At 36.5% G+C, this 13,836-nt stretch overlaps 2 protein-coding genes and 1 pseudogene across 2 annotated transcripts; all 3 read left to right on the forward strand.

Moving 5' to 3' along the window:
* Positions 1-3,262: 3,262 nt before the first annotated feature.
* LOC139776324 (odorant receptor 13a-like) lies at positions 3,263-5,077 on the forward strand. The gene is made up of 5 exons (XM_071712895.1): positions 3,263-3,670; positions 3,873-4,106; positions 4,214-4,327; positions 4,611-4,766; positions 4,898-5,077. Exons 1-5 carry the CDS (start codon positions 3,263-3,265, stop codon positions 4,946-4,948), a joined length of 963 nt encoding a protein of 320 aa, XP_071568996.1. The 3' UTR covers positions 4,949-5,077.
* Positions 5,078-5,968: 891 nt separating this feature from the next.
* Positions 5,969-9,865, forward strand: LOC139776290 (odorant receptor 82a-like; annotated as a pseudogene).
* A 915-nt stretch (positions 9,866-10,780) lies between these two features.
* Positions 10,781-13,203, forward strand: LOC139776291 (odorant receptor 13a-like). Its single transcript, XM_071712863.1, has 6 exons — positions 10,781-11,049; positions 11,281-11,617; positions 11,943-12,173; positions 12,232-12,345; positions 12,427-12,582; positions 12,744-13,203. Exons 1-6 carry the CDS (start codon positions 10,781-10,783, stop codon positions 12,792-12,794), a joined length of 1,158 nt encoding a protein of 385 aa, XP_071568964.1. The 3' UTR covers positions 12,795-13,203.
* The last annotated feature ends 633 nt before the right edge of the window (positions 13,204-13,836 follow it).

The following is a 13,836-nucleotide window of genomic DNA, read 5'->3' on the forward strand; positions in this document are numbered from 1 at the left end:
ATACATTATTATCATATAATCTCTGATTTTTAAAATAAAAAAAGCATTTTTTACTTTATTTATTTCATATTTTAGGTCATTCACATTTTCACTTCGTATCGATATCATTAGAAAATCGAAGCTTTACTAAATAATTTTAAACGTTCATATATTTCACTGTTCAAAAAATCATGAATATTCTAAATTTCTATGAAACGTAATTTGAATACAAATACTCTAGTTTCGTCTTTTTCATACTATTCACTCACTGTGGTCCATGTACTTACACGCTCATAGTTACAGCTATACCCGCTGCGAATAATTATTTATTTCCCCTCGATAAGGACGTCAGATCCGGACGTACCAATTTAACTTTCCTCGCTATTGAGTGTCGCTTGCATGTTGCTCTCCATATTTTACCGTTTTAAAGTGTCTTGATCTAACTGACTATTATTATGCACGATCTCCCGAGAGTCTTGCGTACCGTGCGCCTGATCGCGTACGGTTCCTGAATTTTTAAGGTTCAAGGTAATTTCGAAGACAATTCACTCTCCTTCCGCTGCTCGCTTTTTTTCTTCGTTATCTATACCCTTATCTGTCTGTTATAATCATCCTTATTTGACAATTCTTCCATTGCGATGGGAATACCTTGTCGGTACTTCCTATTGGTTCATATCGATATCGAAGTGGGAGATCGTTGGTGCGCAGCGATTTTCTCGTGTTCACCCGCGTTCATCCCTCGTGTTCATCTATGTGTTCAACATCGCAACACGAAGTACACGGTTGGATTTTCGACGAAATATCAAAGTTTCACGGTGGTACCGATGTAAGGAGGCGTCTCGGTCGGAAGTACCTTTCGAAGTCAGAACTCCGAAAATGGATCCGAAAACCGATTCGATGATCCTCGATAGCAGTCGTTCGATCGAGATCGGTCTTCGCGTGATCGGCGTTTGGCCCGACTCATCTTGCACGGTCCTTCGTCGCGTCTTTTGGATCAGTCTGACGACGGCGCAGATTTGTCAGTGTTGATATTTCGTCATATACTTCCGCATGGACGACCTGATAGATGGCCTCAACACTCTACGATGTCTTATAGAGAGAGCCTTCTACTATTGAAACTTATGATATTTTTAATCAATCAATGGTGAGCTCACTTATTCATGTTACGAAACAAATGACGTGGACGAAATCTTTTCTAAATTCAACTGTGTACTTTGCATAGCACGTTTCTAAATCGAGTTTAGATTAATTTTATATTTTTTAAAAATAACATGAAATATGAAGAATTAATTCCATACAGAGACATACGAGCAATTAACGAAAGATTTGCGTATAACTACATAATATTTAATTGTCGTACATGATTTTGCTTTGCTGTTGCATAACCAATTTATATTATTTACTCGTTGTTTTTAAAAATTACCGGTAACAATCAAAGAGCAATAACAATAATCATTTCATTTTATGTCAGAAGCGTTCCTTTATTGCTTCGCCGAGAGTATCTTAGCACGAAGGTTACATTTAAACTGTATTTTATCGGAACGATTTTATTTCTTGATAAATTGCTGTATTAATAAGGCAATTATGCAAGTACATAACTTTACAAATTGCTACTATATACACGTATTTACGTTAACTAAAATTTTTTCGAGAGAAAGAATATTCGCTCTCTTTCGACATTCATAGAACTCAACTGGATGTTTTTCAGTCGATTGTAGATGCCGTCTAAGAGTCCGTCTAGGACACCGTCTAGGAATCTGATACAAAATGACGCCCAGCCATGCAGTGTCTAACTCTTCTGCTTGTGATTGTGAGGTCGCAAAAGAGATTGACGATCGCCGCTGGAAAAGTGATGGATGTTTCTCTGAAGGGATTCACCGCGTAAGATCCATTTCTCATACATACAAAATTTTGCTCATGGATATTAAACGCGTCTCGAATGAATATCAAAGTTGAATATGCACACAATTTTTAATGCAAGCTGGGATTCAGCGGTCTTTGGGACTATGCATATATTCAATATACTTAATACTTACAATGGAAAATATGTTTTCGTATACACAAGTCGTAAAAACTTCTGCATCATACGTATTGACATTGCATGCAATTATTATGAAATTACGGCCCGGATACGGATATCAATGGCAATTATATTTGCTCGTGCACTTGATGAAACTGATCGTAGGAAGACATAGAAAATCGCATGCAAATAGAGCTTCCTGAAATATAATAATTAGTTATAATTTTAATCATCAGACGATCTTTAACGTAGCACATATGCGCTTATTTAATGCAACGTGATATCGGAAGCGCATCAATGCTACTAACGAAATGTTGAGAAAGAAATAATATTGGAAAATAGAGATGTTTATTCAAGTAATATTTTAAATCGTATAAAGGTTTTTTTGATTAATAAACTTTCGTATAACGCATGTTACGTATATATTGAAATTCAAGACATTGGTAAAATAAATAATTTTCTCTGATCTTCCTAAGGAGCACGTGAATGTGATCAAACGTTAATTCTATGTTACTTTTCTTTATAAAACAACGATGCGCGTTTAGATCTTCTCACAAGTCTCTTTGTAGCAACACTCCCTTCCCTTTACTTTTATATCTCTCAAGTCTTTCAACGCATCTGACATTGTGCACATGCGCTCAACGGATCTTTCATTTTTTTTATTAAATGAATAACTTAGGTCCCCTTCCGCGTAACCTTCAATATATGTCGTCTCGAATTACGCTCTTTCTTCTCTGTAACCTGTAATTATCGTAAAAATGTAACGTACGCTATTTTTTGCCGTTGCACCAAGCACGATAAGAACACATGTAATTGCGATTGATTGATAACGATCGACGAAGGGGCAACGCATTGTTGCCTCGCACTGCGACCGGAGTTATAGCTCGTCGAAACTCAATGCTTAATTTGCGAGTAGCGTTGCTCGCAAGATAATCGTTTCGCTTTTAACAAGGAAACGTCGCGGTGGTCCGATTCCGTGAGATAATGCGCGCAACTTCCATCAGCACTTCCGTCGAGATCGGCCTCAGATTCGTTGGGATCTGGCCCGGTTTGCCGTATGGAACCGTCATTTGGCTCGCGTATATGACGTGCTTGGTGTTGGCGCTGTATTTTCAGTACGTGTACATTTTCGATCACTTCGATGTCAACAAAATCTCGGATCTCATCGATGCGCTTAGTATCATGTTGTCGGTCAGCCTCTGCGGCCTGAAGTTGATATCTCTCTGGTCGAACCGCAGGTAGGGACATAGTTCCTCGATATAAATGACAGGAACAACGGTTTTGATGCAAAATACGCGAGCAATTTTCCACAGGATATTTTATGATATCCTGCTGGCGATGGAAGAACACTGGAACAACGTCGATATTTACGATAAATCGGTATCGTATATCATGTCGGGCAATGCCGATCTGTCGCGCCGTTGCTCGAACGTGTTGATCAGCATTAGCGCCGCGGCCACAATTTACTACTGCATGACCACTCTTGTGCGTCGTGAGACGGAATTTAATGAAAATCTCAACATTAGTTCGAAAGTGTTACCTATAAAGATGGAATTTCCCTTCCAAGTTGACGCGTCTCCCCTCTTCGAACTTTTAGCGCTCGTTCAGCTTTTTTATGCAGTGTCGGTGGCCTCTTTAATCGCTATGATAAATTGCTTGCTCATCACGTTGGTGAGTTGCACCGATTATATGAGTGACGCATGTGACCTTTATTTCTTATTCCTTTGCAAGTGCTAATCAAAACTAATTAAGACCAATTTTTGTCTTTTTCTAAATCCGCATCTAGAATTTGGATAATTTTGAAAAAAACTTTCGCTAATATTCGGAAGTTTTTAAAGTTTTTTTTGTGGAATCTATTAATAGTCACGTTTAGGTGCTTCACGTGAGCGGACAGATCGATATTCTTTGTCGAGAATTACTGACAATTTGCGGCGATGAAACTTCACAGCCCTTTTCAATCGTTGCAAGTGTCAGGCTTCTGATTAGTCGACACCAAAGAATAATAACGCTTTCGGACAATATTGAAGAGCTCTATTCCGAGATCGCCCTGATGCAGTTCCTGTCGAATACCGTGGTCATGTGTTGCATCGGCTTCACTTTCATAGGGGTAAGTCGCATCGTTAATTAATCAAATATATTTATAGCATATTTTTATAATTTTATACCAAACTTATTAAATACACCTTCCGAGTCCTCTCTGCTATCTTCTTGTAGTCTCTCAGTAAAGACGGAGCTAGCGTGTTAATGTTGAAATCCGCTACATATTACGTCGCCGTAACGTTGGAAGCCTTTATCTTTTGTTTCGCTGGAGAATACCTCAGCGCCAAGGTATTCGCAATATGTTTTATCTTACACGTATAATATTCTGTTTCATTCTTTGAAGCCTTTGACAATCAATTTTCAAACTTTTTTCTTTTTCTGCGGAACAACTTTTACCGAGCTTGATCAATTTAATATATATCTATACGTACTTCACGACTCTTGTGTTTCTTAAAAGTTAGAAAACTCTTAGACGATGTCACTGAATCGGACTTGAAATTGAATTCAGATAAATTGATAGACTTTCTTTTCTTGTTTGTACCGTTGTACTACTTATTTTCTTTTTTTTCAGAGCAAATCGATTGGGGATGCAGTCTACGAGGCGCTTTGGTATAACATGCCACCTGCCGAATGTCGAATTTTGTTATTTGTGATATTAAGATCGCAGAAGAGATTGACGATCACTGCTGGGAAGATCATGGATCTTTCGCTTAAAGATTTTACAAGTGTAAGAATCTTGTCTTGCGAATATATATCATAACAAGATAGAATGTCAAGATGTTTAATGTTGTTTAGACAAAGTTGAAAACGATACGCGGTCTATTACGTGAATGAAATTTATTGGTTTGTTTCGTCTAGGTGATGAAAGCATCCGCTTCGTACATGTCGGTGCTGCACGCGATGTATTAGCCGAGATTAGTTACTTGTGCCAAGCGCATCCATCGTGATTACTGACTATGTTGGACAGTAGCAAGTGTTGTATTATATAGTGTAGTAGTTTATAATTGGTGCGAGATTTTTTCTAAATATACGTACAATCGAAGACATACTTTATTGAAACATATATAAGTAAATAAATCCTAAGATTTTTCTTTCGAATAAACCGCGATACATTATTTTCATAAAATCTCTGATTTTTTAAATAAAAGAAGCATTTTTTACTTTATTTATTTCATATTTTAGGTCATTCACATTTTCACTTCGTATCGATATCATTAGAAAATCGAAGCTTTACCAAATAATTTTAAACGTTCATATATTTCACTGTTCAAAAAATCATGAATATTCTAAGTTTCTATGAAACGTAATTTGAATGCAAATACTCTAGTTTCGTCTTTTTCATACTATTCACTCACTGTTGTCCATGTACTTACACGCTCATAGTTACAGGTATACCCGCTGCAAATAATTATTTTTTTCCCCTCGATAGGGACGTCAGATCCGGACGTACCAATTTAACTTTCCTCGCTATTGAGTGTCGCTTGCATGTTGCTCTCCACATTTTACCGTTTTAAAGTGTCTTGGTCTAACTGACTATTATTATGCACGATCTCCCGAGGGTCTTGCGTACCGTGCGCCTGATCGCGTACGGTTCCTGAATTTTTAAGGTTCAAGGTAATTTCGAAGACAATTCACTCTCCCTCCGCTGCTCGCTTTTTTTTCTTTGTTATCTATACCCTCACTTATCTGTCTGTTATAATCATCCTTATTTGACAATTCTTCCATTGCGATGGGAATATCTTGTCGGTGCTTCCTATTGGTTCACATCGACATCGAGGTGGGGGATCGCTGGTGCGCAGCGATTTACCCGTGTTCACCCGCGTTCGTCCCCCGTGTTCATCCATGTGTTCAACATCGCAACACGAAGTACACGGTTGGATTTTTGAAATATCAAAGTTTCACGGTGGTACCGATGTAAGGAGGCGTCTAGGTCGGAAGTACCTTTCGAAGTCAGAGCTCCGAAAATGGACCCGAAAACCGATTCGACGATCCTCGATGGCACTGTCAGCCGTTCGATCGAGATAGGTCTTCGTGTGATCGGCGTTTGGCCCGACTCGTCCTGCACGGTCCTTCGTCGCGCCTTCTGGATGATCACTCTGACGATGGCGCAGACCTTTCAGTATCGATATTTCGTCATACACGTCCGCACGGACGACCTGTCGCATCTGATGGATGGCCTCAGCACTACGATGTCTTATAGCCTTCTACTATTGAAACTCACGATATTCTGGATCAATCGGCGGTGAGTCCGTCTCATTTATATCTATGTTTCGAAACGTTGTTATGAAACGACGACGTGGACGCAGTCTTTTCGTGTGTCTGAATCAATTTTAGATTAGTCTAATATTTTTGAAAAATATCATAAAATGAAAATTTATTTTGTACAGTGACATATATCAATGATCAAATAAATATAGATTTGCGCAATTAAAATATTTAATCGTCATACACTATTAAACTCGTGGTCAAATTATACTTAATTTAAATCTTTTTTAACCATTTCAATAAGTCGCCACTGCTCCTGTTCAATATGTCGTTAATTTAACTAAACCAATGAAGTTAGAGTAATACTGTGTTAAAATAATAAACTTTGGGTAGACACACACATATGGTAGTTAAAAATAACAAAATGTTATTTAACTTAAGGTGCTCTGATTTAAATTTTATTCTTTAATATTTAACAGTGTATGTACCTTCGTTATGATTTGAAGTACGCGATGTGTAAAGAAAATAAAAGATTATCACATTCTTCTATAATCATAAGACAGTTCGAAAGGCATGTCTTCAAGTTTTTTCGCAGGATATTTTACGACATCCTGGAGATGATGGCCCAGGATCGGAGCGAGTGCGTGACCGAGTGGGCCGCCTGCTCGATGTCAAGAACGATTGATGTGTCGCATCGGTCCTCCAACCTGATCATCGGCCTCTACTCGATGTCAGTGTTTCTTTACGGCACTGGTGTACTTGTTGCTCACGCCGACGAGCCCGACGAACAGCTCGCGGTGCCAGCGCGAGAGCTGTTTCTCAAAATGGAGCTACCTTTCGAATCCAATGCCTCCCCTGCGTACGAGCTCGTCATGATCACGCAGTTTTTCCACCAGCTCGCGGCAGCCACGATAGTCGGTGTGCTTAACGCCCTGATTGTCTCACTGGTAAGTAAACATGCTTTAAGCCGACGAAGATGATTGACTTGAAAAAGAACGCTTTATAAGTTAGAAAGTTAGAAAGGTTTAGTTTTCTAATTTTTAAATAAATCTTATTGATATAATGAGTCAACATATAATTCATTGTGCTTTTTGAGCAAGTTTCTTGATTTTTTTTTAGAAAGAGGAAAATGAAAAAAAAATTTGTTTTTATATTTTATACTTATTCAATAAAGAGAGCCAGGCAGATTGGATTCTAATTCCGAAGCATTCATAATTAAATTAATATGTATCGCACTAAATGTATAATTATACCACGTGGAGATGCGTAATTTATATAAGTAGCTTAGTAGAATAATAAAGTAATTTCGATCGGCTCTCTCGCGTGTCGCACCGCATTGTTCGTAATGAGTGTTCTGTATCATCCACGCGATTAATAACTTACTTAATTTATTTCATTTGTGCGTAATGAAATCGTTCTCGTGAGCTTAATCGATAACCGATAATGCGAAGTACAAGCGTCTCCATATTTTTGCCGTTAATTTCCTCCGTTAATTTTTACAATAAACTACATCTAATATCATCCAAAGTGATGCATAATTTTTTTATTTCTTGGACTTAATTATTATTTATACATATTTTTTTTACATATATTTAATCTTTTAATAAAATATCTTTGTAATTAATATTATACAGGGTCCCTAAAAAAATGTTAACATTTATATAAAATTACCATTTTTAGAGAAGCAGAACTGATAATGTAAGATAGCATAGTAACAAGTATACTTTGTATTCAAACAGTCTTTACTTCAAACAGTGTTCACCATCATTATTATGTGCAAGATCTTCGACAGAAAATTGCAAATGTGATTGCAGCAATACCAAAAGAAATATACCTCAGGGCTCTGTAGACCACTTGGAGAAGATTTTAAGAATATGTTGATATTGAGGGTGAACAAGTAATGACTCTTTGAAGACAAAAGACAAATTTGTTACTATGATATCTTGCATTATTAGTTCTGTTTCTCTAAAAAGTTTTACTTCCATGTAAGTGTTAATATTTTTTTGACTCTATTTTATATTTACATATTTTTAATTTAATATTAATTATTGTATTAATTACGAAAGTTTATAATTCTATGATATAATAGACTTACTTATCTGCTGTTGTTTTTTTTGTTAATAAACTTTTGTACTTACAAGTTGTTGCACTGAATCGCGGTGGTATCGAGAACCCACTGCAGGGCGTTGACCGTTATTTTTAGATTCTTCACGTAGGTGGGCAAATCGATATAATGTGCCGAGGGTTGGTAGAAATATCCTCAGCTGACGACACGTTCGACTTGCGAACCTCGACTATCAAAGCTTTAATACGTCGACATCAGAGAATTATCGCACTCTCGACCGACATCGAGACTCTCTTCTCGTATATAGCTTTGATGCAATTCCTGTGGAACACCTTGGTCATCTGCTGTCTCGGATTTCTAATCGTGACTGTGAGTGGATGCTTCGTGAAATCGAAGATGCACACGGTTAATATATACATATATGGCAATAATATTAAATTGCCATTACACAAAACATTTTTATTTCAAATTGTCAGCTTATTGATATGCAATAAAACAAAATATCTCGTACGAGAATATTCGAAATAATTGGATGGTGCTCAAGTGTAGGTTTTAAAGCACTCTTATTTTGCTTGCCATTCAGAGTGTGTTTGACGTTTGATATTATTTCCGATTATATTACAGTCGATCAGTGACACGCAAGGATCCACGATGTTGATTAAATCTCTCTTTTTTTACGTTGTCATCACCTTGGAGGCATTCATATTTTGTTATGCTGGAGAATACCTCAGCGCCAAGGTGAAGAACGTTTACATATAATTGCAGTTAAATATAATATTATCTTTATAAATTCAATATTTTCTATTCATGATTATAAATGCTCAATAAAATCTTGATATAATAATATAAATATATAGTTAAAATTTTCATGTCAGTTGCAAATGCAAATCCTGTATAACTTTCTGTATATAATTTTATTATCATATACTCGTTTCTTCAATATCGAAATATCATTGAAAAAATATTTTTCGAAAAATATGTCAGTAAAAATGTACATTATAGAATAATAATCTCTTTCTCAAGTTTAGCGCTACATTTTTTTATTATAATTCTAAATAAATTTAATCATTCACTCGATTGCAGGGCAGAATGATCGGTGATGCGGCGTACGAAGCGAAGTGGTACAATTCGAATCCCACGCAGAGTCGTATTTTATTACTGCTGATTTTGAGATCGCAAAGAAAGTTAACTATTACTATTGGAAAATTTATGGATCTCTCTCTAGAACGTTTTACAACAGTAAGATGCGCTTTCAAAACGTTTTGCTGTATCTGTTATAGGTTGTACGTATCTTGAATGAAAATACGTACGTTTGCTAATTTTAATTCGATTTATAAATTAGAAGAAAATATATTTTTACATGTACCTGTAAAAAGAATATACCACTATTTTTTATGTTTTATTACATTTTTACATCAGCTTTATAGATAAAAGTATATCGCGTTTCAGTAGCTGTTACAAAATACGACAAGTTCTACCTTCTTTCTTCTAGATTATTAAGGCATCAGCGTCTTACGTATCCGTGCTGCATGCTATGTCTTGAAAGCCGTGTATAGTCGAGAAGGCAATACCCTCCGTGTGTTTATGTAACTATAATTATGTTATAAGAGACGTGACATCTCGCGAATTCTAGTAACTCATTAACGTTCCACGAACGTCAATGTCCTTATGTAAAACTACATCAATATATCTCATTCGATTCGATAATAGCATTGTACTTTTTATAGACAAATGTCTCTATGCGCCGCTCGACGTCCTTCCCTCATCATTGCAAAACTTTCATCCCCGCTTTCGATTTATTCTTAGAAATTCGTCTTCCACAATTTTCCCGCTCTTCGTTTCTTCTTGCCGTTCGAAAGTTTTAAGTATTCCACGCAGGCATTTAGTACTCACGTGTGTTCAGCGCACGTACATTTGCCTTGCATTTTTAATGCAAATAACAGACAGCGACCGAGCGAGGATGCGTGGATGATACACGAGGGTGATATTGGACGCTTTCGTGGCTGCGTCTGTCCATTTTTTTTTTTTTTCGTAATTATCGAGGCATCGTTCTATAGTTTTTACTCGTGACTTCTAAGATGAGAAAAAGACGTAAAATACGCGATGAATAATTACTGTCTCATGCATGTACACATGGTCGAGGTAGGGTCAGTCGAGTGCTGAGTCCGCAGTCTCCCTGAGACTTCTCGATCGACCATATCTGAGAACTGACTTGGGACTTTCGATCATGCCACAGTCGGAAATTTCGCCTCCTATTCTATGATATTCCGGGGAATCAACGTTTCGTCAGCACAATATCTCGTAACTTCAGTAAACAATATTTGAGTTGTCCGATCATTCGGGCTAAATAATCCGACGTGAATCGAGCCCTTCTACATTTAGTCTTATCTATAATGTAGACAGAGGGAGGAAAACCGAGAATTAGTGATAACTCACGGTGTCGCCGGTTTGAACAAGTGTCTTCGAGCACGATGGAGAACGAGATAGATTCGATGACCACCGTGTCTCGCTCCGTAGAATACGGCCTTCGTTTGATCGGTGTATGGCCGGGCACGTCGTACGCAATTTTATTTAAAGTCCTCAGCATATCGTCGATGATCGTGTTTCAAATCTTTCAATATCAACACGTGATCGTGAACTTTGGCGAGGAAGACCTAATGATTCTCATGGACGCGTTAAGCGTAACTTTCGCTTACACCCTTCTGCTTATTAAAATGGTTATTTTTTCGTTCAATGCTCGGTAAGCTTTTTCAACATGATATTATACCGAGCACAGAATTAAATGTGATTCGCAAAACAAGCATCTTCCACATCTCTTTCGTTCTGTATCTCAGGTTATCAAGAGAATTTTTTTTATTTATATAAATTTCACCATTAATTTATATAACTTTTTTTTCGACATCTTGCAAAGACATTTATGTGTTTTTGCGCGTAACCACATCTCGATATTTCTTTAAATAATCCATTATAGTCTGCTGAACGAAATCATGACATGTATGACCAAGGACTGGAAGGAGTGCAATATTTCGGACGAGTACACGATGACCAGAATAGCTTACGTCTCTCGTTTGGTCTCCAACAGTATAATCTGCTCGCACATGATGTCGGTATTCCTCTACGCGATAGGCACATTAATGAAGATCAAGAATGAAAATCAAACCGATAATCGAGAGCTCATCATTAAGATGGAGATACCCTTCGAGATTGAGAGCACATCGGTACACGTAGCTGTCCTCGTTACGCAATTTATTCATCAGACGACTGCGGCCGGTATGGTGGGCGTATTGAATTCTTTGCTGATAATATTGGTAAGTTCGAGCGTACGTGATTTTCTGCTGTTCCTGCTAACTGTAAAAGAAAATAATTACGATATGATACTAAGAAAGAAGATTTATTCTAAAATATCTTAAGTATATGTATATATGGTAAAAAAAATATATTAATTATACAAATATGATTATTTGTAAAATGAAGTTGACATGTTGATTTAGATTCTAAACGAAACAAATGTACATCATTCATGAACATTCTTGTCATTCGCACTGATTGAAGCAAATTGTTCGCGTGTGTTCGCACTTATTTGCTTTAAATCTAGATGTTAAAATTGTACTAAAAACATATCGCGACGTTTAGGTTCTTCACGTGTGTGGGCAGATTGACATAATACGGCAGAAATTGAGTGAAGTTACACAGAAGAGCATCGAGCAAGATATAAACGACAGCGTTTTGAAAGCGCTGATCGTTCGGCATCAACAGATTATCACCTTCTCCAAAAAAATCGAAGCTCTCTATTCGAATATCGCATTAATACAATTCGTATCGAACACTCTGGTTATCTGTTGTCTGGGATTTCTCATCGTGATCGTAAGTATATCGAAAAAATACTAATTTCTTCGAGATATAAAATAATAGAAAATTTCAGTCTATTGGTGCCCCGGGTGGATCGATGATATTAGTGAAGTCCGTGTTCTTTTACTTTGTTATGAGCTTGGAGGCATTTATATATTGCTTTGTCGGAGAACATATCAGTACGAAAGTCCGTATATAATACACTGTAACATATATTTATTTCATATACGATATATTGCTCTACGACGAGATTTATTATATATTTTAGAGCGAAATGATCGGCGACGCGGCGTACGAATCGCTTTGGTACGAAATGAGCCCGAGTCAAAATCAAGATATTCATATTATGATCATAAGATCCCAAAAGCATTTGACGCTTACAATAGGGAAAGTTATGGAACTCTCTTTGAAGCAATTTGCTAACGTAAGAATTTAGTTAAATAATGGAAGCGATGATGAAAAGCTACATTTGCGTGCACGGAGTGTTATCACAATGATATTTTGACAGTCGTTTCTTAATCGTTGCGTTCTAATACGATACATTTGCAGCGTACGATAACCATAATCATTTTTATCACGTTATAGATCGTGAAAGCTTCGGCGTCGTACGTGTCGGTGTTGCATGCGATGTATTGAAGCCTGAATGTACTTTATACGCTGCTTATATGTTCGCATGTTGAAGACTATAATACTTTTACGCGATCGACAATTTTCCTATTCAGAGACTCGATGGGGTTTCATATCGAGTGTATACGCGAGTAGAGAGGAGCAAGAAAATTATTTGCCGAAGCATCGATTCGTGATAATCGTACTTGGTTTGTAGTGCATAAGCATAGAGCTATAAATACAACGATTCTCTCAATCGATGTACTTTGCCAGATCTGACGAAATCAAAATAAAAGCATTTTTTAAAAACAGAAATTCAATTTAATTATCGAATATCACTTAAATTTTTTTATATTGTTTAAGATCAAAATGTGGAAGATATTTTCTTTCTTTATGAATTTATTTCTATATACATAAAATTAATTAAGCATATCTATATAAAAATATACATTTAAAATATATTTTTATATAATAAATATAAAAATATATAAATACATATACACACACATACATAGTGCAAAAGTATTACAAAAACTCTTTTTACTTTATATTAGATTTTTCCGAATAAAATTAATTGTATAATAAAATAATATTTTGTGACTAAAAATTTGGTATATATTTATTAACCGTATTTTTATCACATTTCCTATAAAAGATTTTTATTGCAATATTACTATAAATTTATTTGTTTAAGGTTTTTGAGCTAATGATTAAAGATGTAGTGTGAAAATATTATTGTACATAAATAGTGTTACAGTATTACGAAGTTCTTATCTTCATCACAAGAAAATGTCATCCGTTAAGATGCCTTTTCCTTCGCCACGTGCTCTAGCCTGCAGCACTGTTATCGTCACATCAGATCCTTCTCGGAACCACCCACAGCACCAACTATGAACTGTGATCTTCGCACTGGTCGTTCCATCGTAACTCTCGAGGTACGTCTTCGTTTTCCTCCCTAATAAACTCCCTCAATATGCTTCCCCAGCAGCGAGGAAACCTTTCAACCTCGCGGCAAGTAGTTTTTAGAAGCTGTGTTCTACCTACCTTGCTCATTGCATTTTTAAAGAAAAAA

Source organism: Temnothorax nylanderi, unplaced genomic scaffold (assembly GCF_030848795.1).
Source record: "Temnothorax nylanderi isolate EJ_2023f unplaced genomic scaffold, tnyl_v1.0 TNYL_tig0116_pilon, whole genome shotgun sequence".
NCBI classification, from domain to species: domain Eukaryota; kingdom Metazoa; phylum Arthropoda; class Insecta; order Hymenoptera; family Formicidae; genus Temnothorax; species Temnothorax nylanderi.